General features: G+C 43.8%; 1 protein-coding gene across 3 annotated transcripts; it reads right to left on the bottom strand.

Moving 5' to 3' along the window:
• Positions 1–821: 821 nt before the first annotated feature.
• LOC110143493 (glutathione S-transferase A1-like) lies at positions 822–22,035 on the bottom strand. Of its 3 annotated transcripts, none has more exons than XM_020903129.2 (7): positions 21,938–22,035; positions 15,812–15,925; positions 9,305–9,356; positions 8,372–8,504; positions 5,209–5,350; positions 2,697–2,828; positions 822–2,075 (listed from the first exon to the last, which is right to left on the bottom strand). In XM_020903129.2, the coding sequence occupies exons 2-7, from the start codon at positions 15,896–15,898 to the stop codon at positions 1,953–1,955; spliced, it is 669 nt and encodes a 222-aa protein (XP_020758788.2). In that variant the 5' UTR covers positions 15,899–15,925; positions 21,938–22,035; the 3' UTR covers positions 822–1,952. The 3 variants fall into 3 exon arrangements, with proteins under 3 accessions (XP_020758788.2, XP_070312404.1, XP_070312405.1); XM_070456303.1 differs by having other exon boundaries at positions 21,934–22,029; XM_070456304.1 differs by lacking the exons at positions 9,305–9,356; positions 15,812–15,925; positions 21,938–22,035 and adding an exon at positions 9,419–9,592.
• Between the last annotated feature and the right edge of the window lie 4,195 nt (positions 22,036–26,230).

Genomic DNA, 26,230 nt, shown 5'->3' with positions numbered 1-26,230 from the left:
AGATGCTGAGGGAGGCCAGTGGCCTTCAGGGTTACTGGAGGTTTGCGGGGCTCTGAGGGAAGCAAAGAGGTGCGTCCAGCTCTCCCCAGGGAGCACATAGCTCACTGTGGCCACCGGGGTGGAGCTGGCCTGGGAGGGCGCACAGGTGCCCAGGCAGGAAGGAGGCCACCCCCCCACGTCTTGTGTGGTGGGACTGGCACTCGGGGTGAGGAGGGAAGGAAGGAGGGCACCCCGCAGGCAGCGGGAGTCTCTGAGGGAGGCAAAACAGCGTGGTGATTCTCAGGTTTGCATTTTAGGAAAAATATTTTGATGTCAGTGGAGAACAGACCAGAGTGGGGGGAAGGACAGTCAGGGACCCATGTGTCTGTCAGCTCTGGCCCCGCCCCTTCCCTGTTGGGGGGTCAGGGGTGAGGGTGAGGCAGGCGGGGAGCTCACTCCAGGAAGAAGAGAATCAGATACCCCGAAGGCTGGGTTTCCTGGGAGTGTTCACCGCAGGCCCCACATGTGACCAGAGCCAGAATCACTCCCAATCCAGGCTCCCTGGCTCCGTGAGAGGCCGGGGCAGTGACATCATATATATTCATTCATATCAAATTCACACATGTCACCTGTGTCATAGAGATCAGATCTGGGGGACCCCGTCAAATGGGGGTGAGGCCCCTGTGCAGGGCCCCACAGAACTTCCTGCAGCAGAGCTGTGATGAACAGGCGGCCACAGTAGGGTCCCCTGAGCAGAGTTTGGGTCCACTGGGTTCTCATTATTTCCCCACCTCCCCGAACACTGGAGAGCCCACAGTAGAAAAAAAAATAGCAGTTCAAAATGCGTAAGAAAAGATATTTTTATTATCAGAAGAAAAATGTCTCTCAAAGAAATTTTTAAAAAATGTCTTTTTGCCATTGCCAGTGATACAAGAAATGTTCACATATTGAGATATAGAAAAGTCATTCTGACTTATACGTGAGTCAACTTGAATTTTATGCCAACTCAAATACTTGTCTGTGGCTGATCAAACATACAGTCTATTTCTGCTTTAGTTATTAGAGAAAAGAGCACTTTGACCAGAAGGAAAGACAGTCCATGTTAAAAGTAAAGATGAAGGGACTTAGCTGGTGGTCCAGTTGTTAGGACTCCTTGATTGCATTGCAGGGGGCACAGGTTTGATCCCTGGTCAAGGAACTAAGATCCTGTATCCTGCAAGCAGAAGTGGGGGGGTTGGAGGGGGGGAGTGGGGAGATTAAACGCCTTCCTTCCTGGGACGCCAACGCTGGTCCTCCTTCCATGATAAGAGTCCTGTCAGGTGCCAAGGCCATGCTGACTGTACATGTGCTGATCTGTCTTGGTGTTTTTTTTTTTTCAATCTTGAAGAAATGTATCCCTGACTCATTTAATGTCCTTTGTTCTGACAAAGATAATCGAAACTGTGCTGGAAACCATATATGTCCAGAGCAAGCTGCTCAGAGTAATCTGGGAAGGTATCTTTCTGGCTAGTCCTCAGTTTGCTCAAGTAAAGCTCTTGCCTGTTCTTATTATTATTTGTTGATTGTTTTCATTGACACCAGAAAAATAGCTCTTTCCTGTGGAAACCTAAGATTGTCAGATTATGAATTTCTACACTTGATTCTTTGATAAGCTTTGTGACAGATGTTATATGATAATTCTTACCAAAAAAAATCAAGGGGATGACATAATCTATATTTCCCTTTTGTATTTAATTTTTAATTCCAAAAAAGAGATGTGCTAGAAAGAGATGGAAAATCTGATTTTATATTTGATTCTAAAGGAAAAGAGCAACTAAATCTGCTCATTGGAGCTTTATTATTTAATGGCCACTAAAACTTTGGAATAGTTTATTAGTCTCACAATACCCATGGTCTACGCCTAGATAAAAACTTCATTGCCAGAAGTTTCATAAGTTTGGTCCTCAATGTTCTGGGTGGCCCCACTGGTTTTATTAAAACTTGAAAATCTTTCTGGCTTGTTCAAGAGTTTTCTCAGTCCCCGGAGGCTTCCTCTGGCTGCCAGGCTGCAGAAACTTCTTCACGGCCGGGAGATTGCTGACTCTGGTTTTCAGGCCCTGCAACCCATAAGAGCACAGGTCAGAGTGCCGCTAAAGACCACCCCTGTCATTGACACAAGCCAGCAGGGACTCTGAGACCCTCCCAGACAAGGTCCAGCTGAGGCCCCTCCATCAGCACCAGGAGAAGACTGGACATGGACATCCAGTGAGCCAGGAAGATGACAGCCCAAAGCATTTTCCCCAGAGATGTCTTACTGTAAGACTCCATTCAGCGTCCTGATCTTCCTACACATCAGTCTTGCAGGTTCACCCTCAAGTGCAGTGTAAGGAAGAAAAAAGTGTCAGACATCAGCACAGATTAAGCTCCAGGTATCAAGACAAGAAGAGATAGGAGATGGGGCTGGAACTGAAGACAGAAAACATGAAAGGTAATGTGTGACGTCAGTCAGAACCAATCTGCCCTCGGAGAGAGAGAGAGAAGGGGAGAGACAAATCAACATGTGAGAGAAGGAACAGGAACTGAGGGGAAGAAATGATACGGTGGGGACCCTAGCACTGCGGTCCCAGTGTTCAGAGAACAGATTCTGAGGTGGGAGGTGTGGGCACACCCCCATCCCTACCCCTCCACCACCACTCCATCCCTCCCACCTCCCAGTCCAGAGTCGTGGGAGAGCTCACCTTCAGCAGAGGGAAGTTGGCCAGAAGGCTGGAGTCCAGCTCTTCCACATAGTAGAGCAGTTCAACCAGGTGGATGTCAGCCTTGCTCAGCTTGTTGCCCACCAGGTAGTCTTGTCCGTGGCTCTTCAGCACCTGGCGAATGGAGGGGTCAGATCAGGAATGCAGGTCCAGAGAGCTCGGGCCCTGCTCCTCCCCTGCCCCCTACCCAGCCCCACTTCCCCCTCTGCCCCTCCCTGGGCGGGTGGGGACCCCAGACCTTCTGCTCCCCCCAGCTCAGTGAGATGGGCCAGTTGAGTCCCTGCTGTTCCCTCCTCATCCCCAGTGGAAGCCAGACTATAATTTCCTTTTCCTTTTCCCTCCTCGCTGTGGCTGCCTTACTTCTTCCACTGGGCCAAGGGCTTAGCACCATCTGCAGAGTGTTTCTGTTGACCCCACACCCTCAAGTGTGCAGCCCTGAACTTCACAACATGACCCTTCATCCATCTCTCTCTCGCCTCTCTCTCTTCTTGTTCTCTCTCTCTGTCCCTCTCATCTTTCTCCCTTGGCCAGTGACTCCAACTTCTTAACAACCTTCTTCTACCCTGAGCAAACTATTTCAGTCCACATTTCTCTTCTTTCCTGCTTCCTGATTTCCCGGTCTCTCTCTGGGACCTTAAAAAACCTGGGTCAACTTGAAGTCCCTTCTCCCTGATTCCTAACTTGCACTGTGTTACAATTCATATGCTAAATGTCTGGGGATGAACTTCACTGATGACTTAACTCACTCTGTTATATAGTCAAAATTATGTATTTGATTGACAGAAGAGGAATGGAGAGATAATCACATATGATAATGGAAACCAAAGCTTAATTCTGGTATCCACATGGTAGGTTCATACGAGTTCATTTTATACATTTTAAACTTTTCTGCATGTATGAAATGTTTCATAATAATATGTTAGGGAAATATATTTATTAAAATATTCCAGTAATATGAAAATCATAATGTATAAAGAGAAAAATGCATACAGCACCACTAACTAATGTAATAACATTTTGGCAAATACACTTTCAGATTATATATACATACAGAAGCATGGAGGGTTTCCCAGGTGGTTCAGTGGTAAAGAATCTGCCTGCAGTGCAGGAGACCAGGGTTTGATCCCTGGGTTGGGAAGATCCCCTGGGGAAGGAAATAGCAACCCACCCCAGTATTCTTGCCTGGGAAATCCCATGGACAGGGAAAGCCTAAGAGTTGGATATTACTGAGCAACTAAAAAAGAAAACAAAGCAAAAAATATAAAAGCATGGACAAATGGATAATCATTTGGAAAAGCCATCAAAACATATTTTGTAAAATATAATTTTTACTTATGCTATCAGGGGGCCCTTTGTTTTCAAAGTACCCTTTGTTCGTCAGTGCTCACGCTCAGTTTTGTCCAGCTCTTTGTGACCTCATGGACTGTGGCCTGCCAGGCCCCTCTGTACATGGTATTTTCCAGGCAAGAATACTGGAGTGGATTGCTATTTCCTCCTCTAGAAGAATCTTCTCAACCCATAAATCAAAGTACAGATGAACTCAAACTGCAATCATCAAAGAGCTTATCATCTTGTGAATGTTGCATAAACTCCCAGCACCTCAAGGGCCGGGAGGGTGTGCTTTCTGATTACTATTTAATTCTTTGCTCCTTGAATATGGCCAGATAAGCAAGCAATGAATTAACATTTGTTGAATAAATGAAAGAATGATCCTATGCTCTGTGTTAATCTTTATCTATGTATGTAACCCTCCTGAATCTCTTAAAATCACTTTTTCTCTAGGTTAATCATTTTTGTTTAGCATGATTTCAGGTAATTTTGATCTTGAAATGCTCTCCTCTTACCATCAAGAAGAAACATTAACTAAGATATATACTAGGCGTAATGATGAAACATTATTTCCTTGGCTTTGTATGACCTTCTTCAAAAGTCTGAGAGCCAAGTCCCCAAAAATTTGCGACTATTTTCTCCTGAACATCTTTTCCTCTGTCTCTTCCTCCCCAGTACTGCCCCCATCTCTGTTGAGAAATATTTCATCCATCCCAGAAATGCTTCCACATTCTCCTGACAGGCAGCTGCTCTCACGTCTCCCTGCTCATGGTACCAGAATATTTTCTGATGTATTGCTAACATCATGCTCTTCTTGGATCAAAGCCCCTGCACTGTGTTCTCCAGAATCCATCTACTCCAGGCTCCAGTGTGGCTCTCAGAACTTCCACAGTCCAAGCTCTAAGTAAAACCATGAAATTCCATTGAACAGAGAATTTCAGATTGGGTCTGAGTCAATAGAAATTATGCTGAAAAATGACAATGTGTGTAAAACTGGTACAATTCTCCCTCAGAGTCAACTTTTAGAAAATGCCCTGAGCATCAGGATGCTGCACTAGTACTCAGGAAGGTTCACAGAAGTGAAGGTCGATGCCCCAGCAACGCCAAGCACTATGTTCCTTTGTCCTCTCATCTCAGTGTCAAAACCACTAAACAGTCCACTTACTTTTTCAAATGCAGGGAGATAACGGTTTGTTGTCCTTTCTCGGATCAGGGTCAACTTGGCATTTTTTTGATCAGGTGGGCACAGGGGCAAAAGCAGGATCATTTCACCCAAGTCTGCCACACCCTCTGTGTACATATCAATCCTGAAAGACAGAATGACCAAATTGCCAAATGTCTCCTGCCTTAGACTTTCTAGTTTAAGAATAGATAGGAATGGGGCATCAAAAGATGGTAAAGTAATTTTCCACTGGGTACATTTTTCTAAGCCAGTAATGGAGTTACGATTTTTATTAATTTTAATATTTCACCCTAGAACAAGCCATCAATGTAGACATAGCTAATATTTTGGTTATATGCATGATCAAATATAGGGACAAAGCATAGTGGGGACCCATTCATAGAGGTATAAGAGAAATGGTTTAATCCCTGCAGGTAACCTCTGAGACCATCTGAGATGGTTTGCCATCTCTGCTGTAATATAATCTATGCACAGTTAGTGTGATACATTAGCACCATCTCAGTCACGTCTAGAGAAAGTCCTGGCACCGTGATCCCAGTTATGTCCCTCTAGCTCTCCCTTTCTCATCCTGTTACACAACTAGGTCCATTTAGATGTTCAGTATCAGTAGTTCCTCCAGTTATTTCTGATAGAAATGGTTCCACAACCTCCTCCATATATGATTGCCCGACTCTGGCCTCATTTGCATTTCTTAAGACTCCATCCCAAATATCCCCTGAAATAGTGCAATTCTTCATACAGTTTCAACAATGAAAATTCCAGGTGATTTTTTTTGTTTGTTTTTGTTCCAAAAGGATTTCCTACAAGAGTTGTTTTTTTGGTAATAAAATCTTTATTGAAATACATTCACATAGCATTACTTTCATCCTTTAAATGGTACTATTCAGTAGTTTTTAGTACATTCTGAAATCATTACCATGTTCTAATTCCAGAATTTTTTTTTTATCATTTTATCCAAAAGGAAATCCAGCACCCTTGACAGTCACTCACCATTTCCTCAGCATTATAGCCTCAGGCAACCACTCAACTATTATTTCTATTTCTATGGATTTGAATGTCAGGACATTTAATATATTTGGAATCACACAATATGTAGCCTTTTGTGTCTGGTGTTTTTCATTTAGTATTTTTCAAAGTTCATCCATGTTGTCACATACATCAGTACTTTACGTGCTAAGTCACTTCAGTCTCTCTGACTCTTTACGACCCTATGGACTGGAGCCTACCAGGCTCCTCTGTCCATGGAATTCTCCAGGCAAGAACACTGGAGCGGGTTACTGTGGCCTACTCCACTTTACTGCTGTTCATGGCTAAAAATATTTCATTATAGGGGTGTATCATTCTTTGTTCATCCATTCATCAGTTGGATATTTTGTTTGTTTCCACTTTTTGAATATTATGAACACTGTGCACTTCTGTGTACAAGTTCTAGTGTGGATGTGTTTTGTTTTTGTTTTTTTTTTTCACTATGAAGTTTATTGTGGGTAACTTATAAACAGGCAAGGAAGACAGTGCAGACAATGATCCACAGACAATTACAGCTGCACTTCGTGCTGCCAAAAGGGATCTAGGGGAATTTAAAGGGGTCAACGGAGAAGCCAATGGCAATCCATTCCAGTACTCTTGCCTGGAAAATCCCATGGACGGAGGAGCCTGGCAGGCTGCAGTCCGTGGGGTCGCCAAGAGTCCGACCCGACTGAGCGACTTCACTTTCACTTTTCACTTTCATGCATTGGAGGAGGAAATGGCAACCCACTCCAGTGTTCTTGCCTGAAGAATCCCAGGGATGGGGGAGCCTGGTGGGCTGCCGTCTTTGGGGTCCCACAGAGTCGGAGACGACTGAAGCGACTTAGCAGCAGCAGCAGCAAAGGGATCAAAACTAAAATGAGAATCTGACTACCAAGTGAGAAGCAAGTCTACACTGAAGGAACTGGTGGTTTTTCCTCCCCTGGGGGTCTCATGACCATTAACCTTCTGTGTCAACAAAATACATTCTTCCAGTTTTCTTATCAGATGAAGGCAAGGGTAAAAACTGATGGGGAATTTATCCAGCTGGGGCACATTCTTCTTTGGGAGGCTAAAGTGCAGTATGTAGAAAGATGAGGGTGTAGGATTGGTGGCCTAAAGCTGGGGGAGAGGGGACAAAATGGAATCAGTATGGTCCAGCCACACATCCTCACAAATAATGCAGTGGAGCTGAAGACTAGGTTTCAGATAAAATATTAAAGAGCAGGATGTTAATGAAAGTGTCTGAAGTCATGAGCTGTTTAGTGATGAACCTACGATGGGAGTGCTGGCCATTCCGCCCCAGAGACTGTGCTCTTGACCACAGCATTGTGCCATCATGTTGCTACCTACTGACATGTACCATGCTGAACTTGAATTGTGAAATGTGAATGTGTTTTTTACTCTTTTGGGTGTATACCTAGGAGTGGAATTGCTGAGTCATATGGTAACTCTTTAACTTTTTGAGTAACTGCCAACAGTTCTTTACATGATTTTAGTGTCAATCAGGTTGTCCCATTGCAACAGAGAGGATTTCCCCCAGTTTTGCTTTAATTGAATAAATCTGGCTGCTTCAGACTTAAATTAAAATGTTCCAGATAACTCTGGTGTCTTGAGTTATCCCCTTTGTTATCCACTGTTATCCCCAAAGTTATTCACTTTGTTATCCCCTGTCAAGTGACCGGTCCACTAAGAGGACTGATAAATTAAGCTCCTGGTTATCATTCTAAAATTTCTGGAACTTAAGAATCAATTCCTTTAGATCTTCTTCTTCTCAGACTTTATCTTCTAGACACTCAGACATTTTGTCCCTTGTCTCTAGCTGTTGGCGGGTGTCTAGTCTGAGCCCCTGGAGTCATGCTTCCACCTTCCTCCCGGCTTTATAGTTCACCCATGTTTGGAATCCTCCGTCACTGTGCTATACCCATGGACCACAATTTCTTACATAAGCTCTTGATTCCACTCCAAGTTTATTCTTCTCTCATCTTCATAGGTCCCTGCGGTACTAGACCTCAGTTACACCATTAAGGTCTATAGCTGCTGTTGGTCATGATCCCCATGAACATATCCTAATCGCTCAGGGAAACACCTAGGATTGTTCCTACTTATCACTCATGAAAGAACAGAAAAAATACCGTACAGGGCTCTCTCCTTCATGTCTTTCCCATAGAGATCATATTTGGTGGCAATGTAGTTGAGAATGGCTCTGGTCTGTACCAGCTTCATCCCATCAATTTCAATCATTGGTACTTGCTGGAACAGTAAACTCCCATCTTTTGAAAGGAGAAAAGAAGAGAGAAATATTGGATGAATTACACCCTTTTAGGATGAAAATAAAAATGTTGACATAACTGAAGATATAAAATGAAATACTAAAATGATCTGGAACACTTAAGCAGCATGACATTTTGTTTTTGGCTTCCCATAGTCCTTTTCCTGCTCAATCTTTTACTTTTTTAACCCATTATTTCATTTATCTTTTTACTTGCCATTCAGATACATGGGCGATTCCTTCTAATTCTATTTGTCTTTAGGGATATTTTAGAAAGAAGTTGGAAGAGGCTGCAATAGGGCCGCCACCCAGTTTCCAATATAAATGAGAAGTTCTAAATAAGTCTCACATCATATAAGGCAGATTTTGAGAGATTTCTATGTGCAGGTCCCCTTTCCTGCTCACTGGGTCTGCAATATTGCTAGACTTGTCAAACTTGCCAGAAAAAAGGGCTCATGGCAATTTCTGGGCCTCGTTTTCCCCTCTTCTCTCTGATGCATGTGTTTTCTTGACCTTGGGTGGGAGGGCTGTGGCATCCTGAACTGATACAGTCACTCATGATGCAGAAAAGCAGAAAGAGCCCAGTAAGGGCATTCACAGGGCACTGGGGATGGTTCCTTTAGCAAATACTAGAGTTCCAGCCCTTCCTAGTCCCAAGTGAGCTGCAAGACCTTCTCAAGGAGCCATATCCTTACCTTTAACCACATTTCTTCCTCTCCTCTGATCCCATTCCTACCTTGCATACACAGGCCTTGTTGGTATTTAAACCTCAACTTGTGGCTGAAGAATTCAGTTTCTTACCATGTCTTAACTTATCCAAATCTTCTGAACTTTCTAAAAGTTTCTCTTCAAACTGGAAAACAGAAACAGTCGATGAGTTTTTGTTATTTCATTCTCTAGCATTGCTGAACTCACCTGGCATCTGTCTGCCGCCCACTATGGAGACTATAGGATTTCCAAGTTCAGCAGGGTGCACAGAGGACAGTGATCAAGGCCATTTGGAGATTTAGACTAGAGCCACCAAGATAAAAGTGTGGGTTGCAGCAAGTAACTGCTTATTTTGCAGGTTAATTCACCTCTACCCTGTCCCCACCTCTGTCAGTGATTAGGTAATGATTTGGGGGGAGGGGAATGTCACTGGAGGGAAGGGACTGGGAAATTCTTCTAGTTATGAAGTTTTAATGTCTCTGGAAAGTGTTTCTCTCCCTGTGAGATCAGGACAGGAATTTGGGGTGTCCCCAGCTTGGGGTTTCCATGGGGCTACTGACTCCTAAGATGTTGCAACCAGGGACCTCTGCTGTATATTACCTCCCTCCATTCAAATTTTTATTTTAAACAAGGGTCTTGATGATGAAAAGTTTGAGAATTGGGGGGTTTCTAACTGGGGCTTCCTTGGTAGCTCAAACAGTAAAGAATTCGCCTGCAATGCAGGAGGCCTGGGTTCGATCCCTGCATCAAAAAGACTCCCTGGAGAAGGAAATGGTAACCCACTCCAGTAGTCTTGCCTGGAGAATTCCATGGACAGAGGAGCCTGGTAGAGTACAGTCCATGGGGTCGCAAAGAGTCAGACTGAACTGAGTGACTAACACTTTCACTTTTACCTTCAACTGACTCGGTGGAACAGTTTATTGGGGATCTACATGATTCCATAGGGTTAGACCACACAGATAGTGAGATGTGTGGGCAACAATTTGCAAAGTGCCCAGTTCAAGACAATATGAGGGGTGGTGAGTGGTCACTGTGGGAAGGGGTCAGAGGAAGGATGGGACTTGTTGGTGAGCTGTTGCTCATGAGGCTGAGGGAGAGGAATGGGGTTGTGAGGATCAGCCTCTGGGCCCAGAGAACCCAGAAGTCTTGACCAGTGGCCTCTGGTCAGCCTTGCCCCACATCCTCCCCCCTCGGGCTGGGCTGGACAAGAGGAGGTCTGGATGCTCTCAGCATCTCCTCCTCTTCACCCTCCTGTGCTGAACTCATCCTTCCCAGGGACTCTGAACACATCCTTGAACCAAGGCTGGACCACAGCAAAAACTATTGGTTGTTGATTTATAGAAAATAAACAACCTAGAATGGTTCAATTTGTTTTTCTGTGTACTTGTTTCTTCACACACTTGAGAATGGATCAAGTTAATGTCTGGCAATCAAGAAAGTGTAATCTGAGGCTCCTTTTAATCTGAGGCCAATACTTTGGCCACCTGATGCAAAGAACTGACTCCTTGGAAAAGACCCTAATGCTGGGAAAGATTGAAGGCAGGAAGAGAAGAGAATGACAGAAGATGAGATGGTTGGATGGCATCACCGACTCAATGGACATGAATTTGAGTAAGCTCCGGGAGTTGGTGATGGACAGGGAAGCCTGGCGTGCTGCAGTCCACGGGGTCACAAGGAGTCGGACACAACTGAGTGACTGAACTGAATGAACTGAACTGAATCTGAGGCTCAGGTAAATATGTTAGGAGGCTAAGGGAGCACACTAGAGGTTCCTTTGCAGGACACCACCTCACCTGAGACCGTCCTTTACTCCTTGCTCTCCCCTAAGGGATCAAATCTCCAGAGTTTCTCCATGATTCTGAGGTAGGTGATTGATGGGCCTCTGGGCTGGACTGCTGGTTTTTGCTAAGTGGAATAAAGCTGATGCCTTGTTTTCACTCAAACACCAAGGACAGAGCCCTTGTCCTTGAAGCTGAGCTCTGCTGGGATGAAGATAAAGTGGCCACTCCTGAGGTCAAGGAAGACTTCCCTGTCTGCACATCCACAGGAAGTCTCCTTGGGGTCAAAAATGGAGGGGTTGCCTCCCCATAATAAGTATGGACATGTGCCCACAGACATCTGCAGTGGGATTCATCTTAGCCAAAAGGTGCACGCATCCCGGGGAGGGTCCTAGGACCAGGTAGATATGGAAAAAGAAACAAGCTAACTGGCCAAAGGTAAGCAAAGATCTGGAAGGACTGTCTTATATAAGTGATTGAATTCACCCCTTTACTATGCTTCTCCTGATTAGAGAGGACACCTGTACATTTTCTTTCTAGGTGTGTGTTTCTGCCTTGCTTCTGTCTTAAATAACTACTTCTCCATGTGCTCTCCCGTACGCTGTGCTCCCTTAAACCTTGCACCTGTTTTTACAGTTTTCGCCTCCTTGAAACATTCTTGTTTTCAAACGGGGAAAAGAGCCTTGGCTACTTTGCTTTTAGCCTCCAGCCCCTGGTGGTCTAGTGATTGGTATTCCTGGTTCAGTTCCTGGGCAGGGAACTAAGATCTCTTCTCAGCACTGCAGTCTCTCCGAGATCCTTTGGTGAGAAACCCAGGAGTTCAAGGTGAGCTGCAGATGTCGCTGAAACTATTGGCTGGAGACTCCTGACTTTCACTCTCTCTTCCGCTGTGCTGGGATTTTCTCTCCCGTCTTACTTGCACAGCAAGGTTTCTTTTTTACCTAATTCTTTAAAATCCTCTTGGGGAAAGACTAGCTGAAGTCTTGCTGCTGCCAAGCCCATACCTTCAGTGTCAGGTGAAACCCTCAGGTCCTGATGGCTGTGGCACTTTCCACTGTAGCCAATTCCAGTTCCTTCAGGAGTTCCCCCTCACTCCAGGCCTTGGCAGCGCCTAGGCTGGGACAGACTACTTACTGAGCAGGCCAGTTCCAATCAGCCTGCATCCTGGGCAGTATCTGTCATCTATAAAACTTAATGGAAAACCTGCAACCACTCTGTGCTGGTCCACACGTCCTCTCCAGGTATGAAAGGAGGACTCCTTGCTCAAGGTCAAGAACAACCGGAGACTGCTGCTTAAAACTCAGTGGGGGATAGAGGATGCCCCAAACCCTGTCAAGGAATAAGGTCAAAGTAAATTCAGGGGACACTCTGAATCTCCTTCAGGTGTCTCCTAAATGTATCAGGGATAGTGGATTACGTAGCTAGAAGCGGTCTCTGTTCTGGGTTGCAGGTTATTCAATATAGGAGGATCCATTTCTAAGCTAGAAGAAACACCTCTGGAGTGTATCCTTAAGAACTAGCAAGTTTTTACTGAAACAGTGCCTGGACTTTATGTAAATTGGGGGATGAGGAAAATGGCCTGAAAATGAGTCTCTTACAATTCGATTTTTGTTGCCACAGGGTGAGATAATAGACTGTTTCCTTATGTTCAAGTCTTCAAGGCCTTTTATCATAATCCTGCTCTATGTGGCTACTATAATGAGAAAAAACTCTCCTAACATTCTAAACGATCTCCTAACTTCTCCCAACTCTCAGGGGGGAACCAAGCTTCTCCCACTCCTACATGTTCCCTTACTTCTCCAGGTCTTTCTGATCAAGCTAAGACTCCTACCTCCCCAGAAGAATAAACCTTTCTGGGACATTTTTATCAGCTAGTCTGCCTCTATTATTAAGACAAATTTGACACTATTTGGTCTATATTTTAGCTATGAAACTATGACTACAAAAAAAAGGTAAAGATGATTTTTCTTGACAGTATGACCACAAAATTTGTTAAAACAAGACTTTTTTTCTTTAATTGCAAAACTGGCTCTTTTAGCATGTGCAATTAGAAAAGCTAACTTGCTGAAATACTTTTTGTTTTTTTTTTTTTCAGAATTCTGACCCTGAGAGAATAAAAATATGCCTAGGAAAAAGCTACATCAACTCTTACCATGTCCTTGAGATACAAACAGAGCCCACTTTACTTGAGACTTTGGCCTTGGGTTATGTAGAACTTCAAGCCAAAGGGGGAAAAAAAGGAGGCAAAGAGACATTTTAAATCTCAAGGAGAAAACTATGAGATCTCTGTCTGTCTGGATTTATGTATGTCAGGTAAATGAAAAAAAAAAGACTGTCTTCTGATATTTATGGGAATCTCAAACTATTTTGAAAACCTCTAGAAGAGAGAAATCCAGCTGAGCAAATCTGATAGCAGGCCTTTGGCATGGCTTTCTTGGCTTTGAAAGCCTTTTAAGAATTTCGTCTGAGACTCTTTCTGAGGAGTTACACCAGCGTCAGGATTAAATACCTTACATAGTCAATGGACCAAACATTTTATTTTTAAAAATCTATTATTATTTTTTTTAATGTTTATCTTTAGTTTTTAAATTTATTTATTTAACTTTTGGTTGTGCTGGATCTTTGTTGCTACACATGGGCTTTCTCTAATTGCAGCAAGCAGGGGCTACTTTTTGTGAGGTTATGCAGGCTTTTCACTGCAGGGTCTTCTCACATTGTGGAGCACAGGCTTTAGAGTGCACAGCCTTTAGTAGTTGAGACTCACAGGTTCAGTAGTTGTGGCACATGGGCTTAGTTGCTCCGTGGCATATGAGAGCTTCCCGGACTAGGGATCGAACCCGTGTCCTTTGCATTAGCAAGCTGATTCTTATTCCACCAGGGAAGTCCTGGCTATCTTTATTCTTAATATTTATTTTTATTCATTTACTTGTTTGGCTGTGCCAGGTCTTATTTGCAGCATGTGGGATCTTTAATTGCAGCACTGGACCACCAGGGAAGTCATCAAATTTATTTTAAAAACAAATTCGTCTTGGCTGTGTTTGGTAAAAATGAGGGTAATTTTAGAAAAAAAATTGTTTCACTAAATATGAAATCTTTAAGTCATGTCTGACTCTGCGACACTGTGGACTGTAGCATCAGGGTCTTTTCCAATAGTACCAGGTGGTGCTAGTGGTAAAGAACCTGTCTGCCAATGCAAGAGACAGAGGAGATGCTGGTTCGATTCCTGGATCGGGAAGATTCCCTGGAGGAGGGCCTGGCAACCCACTCCAGTATTCTTGTCTGGAGAATCCCTTGGATAGAGGAGCCTGGTGGGCATTGTCCATAGGGTTTCAAAGAGTCGTACATGACTGAAACGACTTAGCATTCATGCATGACCTCTAGAGTTATCACTGAGAAAAACACTTGTTCAGTTCTTTGAGACCCCATGGATTGCAGCACACCAGGCTTCTCTGTCCTTCATTGTATCCCTGAGTTTGCTCAAACTCATGTCCAATGAGTCGATGATGCCATCCAACCATCTCATCATCTGTTGCCCACTTCTCCCCCTGCCTTGGTAGGTGGTTTGTTTACCAGTATCACCATCAACAGAGTCTTACATTTGCTCCTGGGAATGTGGTGTTTTAACACTATAAAATGCTTGGGGGTGCTCCTGGATCCTCCCATCCCTCTCTTAATCACCCACTTACTTATTTGCATCCTCACTAGAGTGCAAGCTGCCTGAGGGCAGGGACTGTGTCTGTCTCATTCATTTTTTTATCCCCAGAACTTAGTACAGAGCCTGGCACAAAAGTGAAAGTGCACGTGGCTCAGTCATATCTGACTCTGCAAACCGATGGACTATACGGTCCATGGAGTTCTCCAGGCCAGAATCCTGGAGTGGGTAGGGGTCCCTTCTCCAGGGGATCTTCCCAACCCAGGTATTGAACCCCGGTCTCCCACACTTCAGGCAGATTCTCTACCAGCTGAACCATCAGGGAAGCCCAAGAATACTAGAATGGTTAGCCTATCCCTCCTCCAGCAGATCTTCCCTACCCAGGAATTGAACCGGGGTCTCCTGCATTGCAGGCAGATTCTTTACCAGCTGAGCTACCAGGGAAGCTCTAAAGTGCTCCCACCCAAAATTATTGCTGAGTGAATATATTAAATCTTATCAAGTGGTTTGTTGCAGTTGGCTCATTCCCATATTTCTAATTATATCTTAACCTTAATTTCATTTATTTTTTTGATATTACATGCAGTTTTTCTTTTATTGTGGGAATTTCTAGCATGTACAAAAATTAAAATAAATGTACAGTGTTTCTCATATCCTTCAACAGCATCAATAATTATCAACTCAAGCCTGTCCTGTGTCGTGTATATGCCCATCCACATTCCCCTTTATGTAAAAATGGAGCAGATTCTAGCTATCATATCATGTCACCCTTGTATACTTCATGCACCCATGTATACTTTAGGTGTAAAAATTACACCTAAAATATTAACAATCATTCTTTAATAACATATTCAATCAGCAATCAAGTTTCTACTTGAACGTGTCATAAATAATATTTATGGTTTGTTGAAATGAAATCCAAGTAAGTTTCATGCAGTTGGACTAGTTGATGTGTCTTTTGCTTCCTTTCAAATAAAAAAGAATGTTTCTATGCTCTTCCACGGGCAGGATTATTTACACATTCATTTGGTCAGATCAGTCCATTTCCTTCTTAATGTGCAGCTATTTTTATGCAACGCAAAATCATGCTCAGGTCCTTTAATGCGGAGGTCTGGCTCCGGTGAGAAAGTGCTTTGGTAGTCAACAGTGATCCAAGTTAAGAGGGCCTACCTCCACTCCAGCTGCAGCCAGGAGCCACCGGATGGCCTCCATCCTGCCTCGGGCATCGAAATAGTGAAGCTTGGGCTTCCCCGCCATGATAGTAGCTCTTCACTTCCTGTGAACCTGGATGAATCAGACCACAGAGGCAAATTGCACTTTACAACGTCCAGTCCATTTGAACAGAAGGGGTAGCGCCTGCTTTTTTCATGGCAGCATTGGAAGAACCGTGTGGTTCTTCCTTGGTCCACATTCTCACCTAGCAAAGGGTGTCATTGTGAAATTGTACCAAACCAAGTCTCAGATTGCGTCTGTCCTCTCTCAGAGGACTTAAATAGAGCAGGGGCTTAATCTCGCTCAGCTGTCACCTGGGGCTGTGAGGGGACTTGAAACCAGGAAACTTCCCTGACAGAGAAGAGCAGGGAGCTGAGTTGGTCCTTGACTGGCAGGTGGTTTTGTTCAAAAGCATTAACTGCAGCTGAATCCTGCCCTGACTGTCCCTAAACCTTCTAACTTCTCTCCACAGGAGACAAAACTCATTCCTTTTTTTCTTGTTGGAATTCTATATGTTTTTCACTGCTGAATGAATTTTACTTTACGATCGAGAGAAAGAGATGCTGGTGCCCTACATTTATAGTACACGGAAAGGAACTAATGTAGGTTTAGTGTCTACCACATAGTGGGCATTTTCTCACTTTTTTCCTCATTTCACCTTCACAAAAATTACTCGAGGGAAATTCTGACTGGTCTAAAGTGAGTGGTGAACCTATCCAATTGCACTTTGTTTTTTAAACTGTTTTACAAAGTTGGGGTATATTTGCTTTCCAATGTTGTGTTGGTTTCTGCTGTAAAACATCTTGAATCAGCTATTTACATACACGTATATCCTCTCTCTCTTGAGCTTCCCTCCCACCTCACCCCATCCCATCCCTCTAGGTCATCACAGACACCAGGCGGACTTCCTTGTGCCATTCAGCAGCATCCCACTAGCTCTCTATTTCACACGTGGTAGTATGCATATGTCAGTGCTACTCTCTAAACTTGTCCCACCATCCCCTTCCCCTCCTGTGTCCTTGTGTCCTGTTCTCTACATCTGTGTCTCTATTTCTGCCCTGCAAATAGGTTCATTGGTACCATTTTTCTAGATTCCATATATGTTCATTAATATATATTTGTTTTTTTCTCCTTCTTACTTACTTTACTCTGTATGAAAGACTACAAATGACCCAATTGCATTCGTTTTTATGGCTGAGTAATATCCCATTGTATATATGTACCACACCTTCTTTATCTATTCATCCATCAACGAATGTTTAGGTTGCTTCCAAGTCCTGTCTATTGTAAATAGTGCCGCAGTGAACATGGGGGTACATGTGCCTTTTGAAATTATGGTTTTCTCAGGGTGTACACCTACCAATGGTATTGCAGAGTCATATGGTAGCTTTAATTTTAGTTTTTTAAGGATACTCCATTCTGTTCTCTATGGTGGTTGTATGAAGGCACTTTCATTTGACGTCAGTGTCGTGGGATTTTGCTATACCAGTGTGTGCCAATGATGGATTGTGGCCTATTGTGAATTGTGAAATTAACACAGCAGATTCTGACTAGTGTTTTTCAACTGCAATATAACAGTAAATACGAGGGTGTATCATATATAGTTATAGTAAGCACTTTTTGCTAAAATGCACTTAAATTACAAAACCATGTACAACTCCTCTTGTCTTTGTCCTTGAAATAAACTGCTGACTCAAGAGTTAATGACTGGGAAATGTGAAGATGTGAGAACAAAGAATAGTTGTTGGGCTGGAGGACTGGTAACAATTTAGGCTATAAATCTGCTACATAACAGAATCACCCAACTCACAGTTCCCTGAAAGATATAGATAAAGGCCTGACACATATTCCTAAGTTGGTTTTACAAGAAACAGATCCCCTCCAGATGAAAACTGCTGACTACAGGAACATAAACCCTAGACTGGTTGAAACCAGAAGACTGATGATGCTTGAAACTTCACCTTGATGCCAACCAATCTGAGAATCCATGAGCTGATCACACCCTGCTCCCTGAACACTATAAATCTCCTCACTACCCCCATCCAGGGTGGGTCACAGTCTTAAGGGAATTAGCAATAAAAGCTACTCTTTTCTACTTCCTCCAAAACTCTGTCTCTGCTTGGCACCAATGAACAGAGGATGAGTTTTGTCATGACATTTATGTCATGTGAGTGTAACAGTGAAGCCAAACCTGCCTCCACCCTGGATCTATTCCTTTAGCTCTAACCTTTGTGCTCTGTAGCCTTTGCTGAGTCATGCTGGCTCTGCACCTTTTGTAAAAGAATGCTACCTACAGCCTGAAATACATAGGATAGCTCATTTTCAAAGTCTTTTCCTTCATATAAAGATAAAAGTCTTTTCTTCCATATAAGGATAAAACAGTTGCAGAACAAAGAATAACATTTGCCTTGTTGGAGGTTTGTAGAAACATGATCAGACCTATGTGGATGGTTGGAAGAACAAAGAATTCACATCCTATATCGTTATGAGTCTGGCTGGCAACAAGAAATTTGCAAGCACCAGCCACACCACCCTCCCCTTTTAGTATAAGCTTGAATTCTAACACAGGTTAGATGGTTCTTTGGGACTCTAGCCCACCACCTTTTTAGTCTGCTGTCTCTCCCAATAAAATCCCAGGCCTTGCCTCAACACCTCATCTCTCTATTTAATGGACGGCTGTGTGGCGAGCAGTATGAACCAGGACTCAGTAATGTGTCAGTATGTGATTGTGTGGTCTGGGTTGCTGTAAAATGTAAGAGACACTTGTGACTGGGACCAGCCAAAGAAGTCTGGTAGATGTTGCTCTAGTCTAAGGTGTCTGTACTAGTGACATTTGGGGCTGGATCCTTCTTTGTTGTCCTGTCATCGGAGGACAGTTACTTAGCATCATCCCCAGGAGCTGCCAGAAGCATAGTGCCCCTGTCCCCAGCATGGCTGGGTAAGTTCAGCAGTGGTCTTGGGCAAGTTTTATCAGTGATGACAGTAAAGAAGCACAGGAGTCATTAAAAAGCAAGGATTAGATTGTTAGACTTAGGGAGGGACAATTTCAGTCCCGTTTTTAGTCAACAGACCTCTGGCCAAAAAAATTTTTTTAAGATTTTGTGGTTGTAGAATCTTTAGCACAGAAGTCCCTGCACAATAGTTATGTTTCAAAAAAGGCATGTGAAACTGGTGCCCTGTAACTTACAAGGCCCATAAGGTAGAAACAAAATGATATGCCAAGAATATCAGCTTACTTAGCAGAGTACCAGAGATCTACAGATAGGAAGACAACTTGATGACAGCCTCTCTAGCTGAGCACTGCCCACTCACACTGATGGAATAGGATGACTGACAGTCAACTTTAGAACTCACATGCTGAAAATATACCATGCCTGCACAGAGAACTCTTAAAACGTACATTGAAACTTACACTTACTGTACACTAACCATTTCTGAGCGCTGCCCCCACCCCCCCCCTGCCCCCCGCCCTCTTGCTTCTTACTCCTAAGATAAATATGCCACTCAAAACAGATCAGGAAGACAGATTTCTTCCTGTCTCCTTGCTTAGCTGGCTGCTATAAAGCCTTTTTTTTTTTTTTTTTTTGCAAAAGACCATTGCCCCAGTATTTGGTCTTTCTCTTGGGACAAGGAGCTCACTTGCTTGGTTGCAAAACTTGAGTTTTTTGTCAAAATAGTTTAAACATTCCAGAAGACCTTTATTTATTTGTATATCTATTTTCTTCATGGACACCTTGTTTTTGGTTGACACATGATGTATTTCTTCTTTATAACAAATTTCCTTCAGGCTTCCTCCCCTAAGACCCCTTGAGCAGTTTCAGGTATCAAGAGATAATGGCTGGTTGGAAACAAGATAGGAGCCTGATGTGGAATCTGCTTTTAAAGGGTTTAAATTTAGTTAGAAGAACAGACTTGTCGACAACCTACTATGCACAAATAACCCAACGGTGACTTCATTTTAATTTGGTTCTGAACCAAGGATCATGATTCTAGACATCAAGCAAGTCAGAGCAAGCGGAGTGGCTGAAGGCTGAGAAAGCACAGGCTGCTGAGCCCTGCCCGGGTCGGCTCTACATTCACAGCAGCAGCATCCAGGCTGTGACTTTTCCATCCCTCCCTACCTTACATTAGGGGTGCTCCTCATTTTTGTCTAAAACCTGTTCATAGACGTTACAAGTGCTTGTTCTTCATTTCTGTTTCCAAATCTTCTCCCATGGGCTTATTTTAATTTTTTTTCCTGTGACTTCTGTTTTGCCTTGGAAGCTCCAAACTCACTGTGATTTTGCAGGATCTTTGAGATTCTGAGGCTTCTGTGTATGAGACTTTTGTTCTATTCTTTTTAAGTTGGCATTTCTGCTGACTCCCATTATACTGCATCCTACCTACTGGGGGGCTTCCCTCGTGGCTCAGATGGTAAAGCGTCTGCCTACAATGTGGGAGACCTGGGTTCGATCCCTGGGTCAGAAAAATCCCCTGGAGAAGGAAATGGCAACCCACTCCAGTACTCTTGCCTGGAAAAGTCCATGGGCAGGAGAGTCTGGAGGCTACAAGTCCATGGGGTCACAAAGAGTCGGACAGGACTGAGCGATTTCACTTTCACCTAGTGGTGTCATGTACCTTTTAGAAGCCAGCTCTCTGCGCCACTGATGTATCTAGATCTTCCCTCAAGACTTCTCAAGTTATAGAGCTAGAAGTCAGCTAGCCACTCCTTTAAGTGTGAATTAATACACCGTACCCCAGAGAGAGCATGTGTTGGCCAGCTATCTAGTTAGTGATGAAGTCTTGATTAGATTTAGTCCTCCTGACAGGCAGACTAGTTTCCTCCTATTGTATCTATTTTGTTATTGAATTTTCACAGCCTGCAGAGATTACAGTTTCTGTGCCCCCACTAACCTGTGAGCTCTCAGGAAGTAGTAACATCATCATAGTCTTTAACACAAGACATTGCTCAAAATTTAACACACCTTCCGTGTAACATGGCATGATTAGACAGCCCAAGAGCCACACATGTGCTCTTTAGCATTTCCCTTAGAGGACTTGCAATTTTGCAATTCAGTAGTTTAGAACAATTAAATAATAAACTGGGATCATGATCATAAAGTAATCAATCCTGCTTATAAAACCTAACATTACGCTGTTTAAACACAACTATCAAAACAGTAGAACTCTCCCACAGTATGTGCAATGACTGTGCAAAAAAATTGGGCAAGTGCTTCAGCAGGACAGCCCAGGAGAATATTTAACTTGGCAAATAGACAGAATCTGTATATCTGTTGGGCTGGAAACCGGGCAGTTCAAGAGAAGGGCATTATTTTCTTGAATTGCCTAAGAAATAAATCCACAGGCACTTGCCTTACTATCCAAATAGCCCTATGCATTTAGATTCACTTGCAATTTTGAATCTTTTCTTCATAAGAAAGCATGCCCAGTCTTTGGTCCCCAAAATACTGAACATGAAGGAGGAGGTGGAGGTGGAGAAGAAGAGAAAGCAGCAGGCTATTCTGTGCTCAGTCACAAAGTAACTCATACAAACAACAAGCTCATGGTGGTAAAATCAGCTTTGGAGGTGCAAATTTAGATTCTGACCCACCGCCATTGATGACTAACTTCCCAACAGGAGCTGCCAGTTCAAATGACATGCAACCACTCACATATATTTTCTCCTCATCACTCAAGTGGGATTCCCCAAATGTGTGATTTCTGCCAAATTCCAGTCCAGCATAATTGTGTGATTTCCATATGAATCACACTGATACACCATCTAGTCTAGAGAAGGCAACTCTAACATAAGCTCACAGATCCCTCCCAGCACTGACATGGTTGCATTTTCAAATTGTTCTTAGTTAACATTCTTATTTTCCCCAAATCATCTAATTCTCTGCCCTCACTTTCTAAATTCTTGATTATTGCTTTCCTCTAAAGACACGTCCTTGAGGAACTAATAAACAACACTTGAATCATTTCCTTAGCACACCAAGAAAAGGCAATAATGCCAGGTATCCACATAAAATAACACATTGAAATATATTTTCCTCCTGAAACAGAAATGAGAAACTATATGAAGATGATAAGGTCAGTACCAACCTGATAAAAGTCCTGCTGCCTCTCTGCTCAGCTCCTCGATGCCAGTCCTTGGGTGTATGCTAGATGCTTTAATAATTTAACAACCAGCCCCTGCTTCGGGGGGGGGGGGGTCCAATAGGGAACAGCCCCACACAGTCGACCAGGCTGGTAGAACATTCCGTACATGCCACAAAGAAAATGATAAATCAACAATGTTCCATTTCAAGGTGGTCCATAAATGCACACGCAGAGATTCCAGATTTATTTGGCTGACCAGCAGACCGGTGGGGACCATGCTTTCATGAAATGGGATGCCAAGTTTATGGCAGATGGAAGAATCTTGGAGGGAGAGAGAGAGTGTGTCATAAGAGGGTGGTGGCCGAAATAAGGATATGGTAGAGAGAATAGGGAGATAGCAATCTAAGGTGATAAAAAAGAACTACATGAGGAATGGTATTGCAACCCCAGTTGTATACACCCCCAAATAATCTTTCCGGTTTGCCCTTGCTCTGTGTGGGAGGGCTCAACTGCATCACCTGGGTCATTTTCATACCATTCTCTTCTTGACTGCACCTGGGCTTTTCTCTCTAGCCCTAGGGCCTTTGCACATACAGTTCCTTCTGCTTGGAACGCTCAATTCCTGTGTGTCCTCTAACATATTAATTTTTTCGTTTGTTTGTTTGTTTCTGAAGTTTTTTTAAACATCCCGCTATAGTTGATTTACAATGTCATATTAGTTTCAAGTGTACAGCATAGTGGTTCTATATTTTTATAGGTTATACTCTGTTTAAAGTAATTATTATCATATCACGATTTCAACCTTATGTGTTTAATGTTTGCTTTCCCCCTGTGAACTGTGAACTCCTTGAGGACAAGACTGCCAAGGGCTCACAGTTGACTACAGTGCCTGGCACGTGAAAGGGACTTCATCAATATACATAAAATTTGTCTTTTTCTTTTTGTGGCCTTGCCTCGCAGCTTATGGAATTTTAGTTCTCTGAACAGGGATTAAACCTGGGCCCTCAGCAGTGAGAGCTCAGAATGCTAACCACTGGAGCACCAGGGAATTCCAATAATTTATCTTTTCCTAATGGAAAATTTCTAACATATATATATAAATGTAGAAAAGAGTTATAAGGAGCCTTAATATACCCATCACCTTGCTTCAACAATTGTTAGCAATAGTTTGATGCAAACTGCGGGTTTCATTTTTATTTAATCAATACATAATCTAATATGAATCTTTTAAGCTTTGGGGAAATTACTTACATTACAGAAAAATTGCAGAAGTGGTACAGAGTTTCCAAACACCCTTTACCCAGTCTCCTCTGATGTTAAATCTCACCTGCCCACGGGACTGTTCATGGCGCAGCCCAGGGAGCGCAGCAGGGCCGTGCCCATACCAGGAGCTCACAGATAGCAGGAGAGGCCAGTGGCTTTCAGGATTGTTAGAGACTTACTGGGCTCTGGGAGAGGCCCAGAGGGGTACCCAGCTCTCCCTGGGTAGCACTAAGGTGAGGAGCTAAGTGCCATCAGGTGGGAACAACTGGCCAGGAAGGCAGCAAAGGTGAACTAGAGCACAGATCTGTGCCACTCAGGGGATGAAGCAGGTTCGTGTCACCTTCCATCCCCAGAACCAGCCCCAAGGCAAGCAACTTGTGGAGCTCTATACCAAAGTCACAGGGGTAAAGCCTTGTACCAAGGCTACAGATATGGAGCCCTGCACCAAGGTCATCTCTAGAACTGATGGAGCCCCATAGCCACCATTACCATGAGCCTCCCTGATCTAAACTGGCCAGCTCCCCGACTGCATTTTAGGTTAAAAAAATACCCTCCTTATAGCACCTAACCAATCACCTAATGCCACCCTTCCACCAGGAATTTTCTTTGTCTTGAAGTTATAAAAATTGGCTGCTGTGTTGTTCAGTCCCTAGTCAAGTCCAACTCTTCGAGCCCATGGACTGCAGCATGCCAGTCTTCTCTGTCCTTCACTGCGTCCCGAAGTTTGTTCAAATTCCTGTCCATTAAGTTGGTTATGCTACCTACCATCGCATTCTCTGCCGCCCCCTCTCCTTTTGCCTTCAGTCTTTCCCAGCATCAGCGTCTTTTCCAATGAGTTGGCTTTTCCCACCATGTGGCCAAAGTATTGAAGCTTAGGATTCAGCAACAGTCCTTCTGATGAATATTCAGGGTTGATCTCCTTTAGGATTGACTGGTGTGATCTCCTTGCAGTCCAAGAGACTCTCAAGAGTCTTCTCCAACACCACAATTTGAAAGCATCAGTTCTTTGGTGCTCAGTCTTCTTTGGCTTCCCTGCTGGCTGGCTTCCCTGGTAGCTCAGAGGGTAAAGAATCTGCTTGCAAGGTAGGAGACCTGGGTTCTATCCAGGTCTGAGTCAGGAAGATCCCCTGCAGAAGAGAATGGCTGCCTACTCCAGTATTCTTGCCTGGAGAATTCCATGAACAGAGGAGCCTGGCAGCTGCAGTCCATAGAATTACAAAGAGTTGGACAAAACTGAGCAACTAATACTCACCCACTTACAGCCTTCTTTATGGTCCAACTCTCACATCCATACTTGACTATTGGAAAAACCATGGCTTTGAATATATGGACTTTTGTCAGCAAAGTGATGTCTATGCTTTTTAATATGGTGTCTGAGTTTGTCATAGCTTTTCTCCCAAGGAGCTAGTGTCTTTTAATTTCATGGATGCAGCCAGTGTCTGCAGTGACTAGTCCATGAAAGTGTCAGCTCTCCCTTGAGCCCACTGTTCTAACAGCGTCTCCTACTCTATTAAACTCTATTCTCCTCTCATTCTGCCTCATGTCTGGAAATTCTTTTCCAACCCACACACAGGAAACACAACTCACATTCTCTGTCCTTCAGATGTCATCCCACCTGCTACTCCCCAAGGCAGACACAGGGCTGGCAACTTGCTCGGGGGCAACCTAGAGTTTGGGGGAAATCAGCAACCTCACACCTGGCAGGTGTCCAGGAGGAGATCTGCCTGGATCTGTCTCTTGGGCGTGTGGCCTGAGTATATCTGCTTTCTGGACATGTCCACCTGGCTGTCCTTCCAGTAACTCAGACCCTGACCAAAGCCCAAGAAGAAATCAGGTTCCAAATCTGAGACTGATGCTGTTGATCCACACTGTTGCTGGAAGCTTCCTGTCTTCCTTGACCCTGCTTCCTCTCTCCAGATCTCCCCATTTCCCCTTGACTCTCACTGTCCCTCTCTTCTCTCTGCACCTCCCTATCTTCCATGCAGGCTATCATCATCTCTTGCACAATTTCCACAGCATCCTGTAATATGTTACCCAACATGGATTTGGGTCTGCTTGCCCTGCGCACAATAAAGCCAACTCTAGGTTGTGGCTGTTTTTCTTGTTGTTTAGTTGCTAAGTTGTGTCTGACTCTTTTGCAGCCCCATGGACTGTAGCCTGCCAGGCTTCTCTGTCCATGGGATTCTCCACACAAGAATACTGGAGTGGGTTGCCATTTCCTTCTCCTGGGGATCTTCCCAACCCAGGGATTGAACCCACATCCTGTATTGCCAGGATTGTTTAACACTGAACCATCTGTGAAGTATAGTCATTTTGTTTATTTGTTTGTTTTGTTTTGGGTTTGTTGTTAACAAAGAGCTTTATTTTCATGTCCTGGTTTCTTCTAGGTTCTGCTAACAACCTCAATTCTTGTACTGTTGAGCATGTCAACAGTCACAAATACATCACCTTGAGGGGGAAGCAAGGAGCTTTTTTCTAAAGTCCACTGGACATAGCAGGAAGGTGGCCAGCTCCCCGTTCCCCCCATCTTCTCTCCTTCTCCTGGTGTCTCCATCCCACAGGAAGGGTCCAGGTAGGAGGTTGAATCTGAGCACTACTCTCCTGTTATGCCCTTCTCATCCTTGGATCCATCTTGGGGAACCAAGAAGGATAATTCCCTTTTCCTGGTTCTCTAATGGAGAGTCTTAACACCAGCGGATGTTTCAAAATCAAAACCAAACCAAACACCTGAAAGGCTAGGCTGAACACAACTCTCTTCTGTCGGGTCTCATTTTCATTGCCTCCTTAACTGCCATCATGGTCTGTCTCATCTTTCACACTGGTGAAATTACGTAGGAAGAATTAACCAAAACTAGAAAAGAACAAAATTGAACCCTGTGAAAACTGCCTGAGACTTAACTCTGGGGGGCTGGGGCGGGGGCAGCAAGGAGGTGGATGCCAGAAAATATAGTGTTTACTGCAGATACCAAGTAAGGAGAAAAGCCAGCTCATGCTCAAAGACCCTAACTCCCTGAGATCTTTCAGGGGAGGGTT

This window comes from Odocoileus virginianus, chromosome 27 (genome assembly GCF_023699985.2).
Source record: "Odocoileus virginianus isolate 20LAN1187 ecotype Illinois chromosome 27, Ovbor_1.2, whole genome shotgun sequence".
Lineage (NCBI taxonomy): Eukaryota > Metazoa > Chordata > Mammalia > Artiodactyla > Cervidae > Odocoileus > Odocoileus virginianus.
Note: the sequence above shows the minus strand (reverse complement) of the source record. Positions and strands in the feature narration are given on the sequence as shown.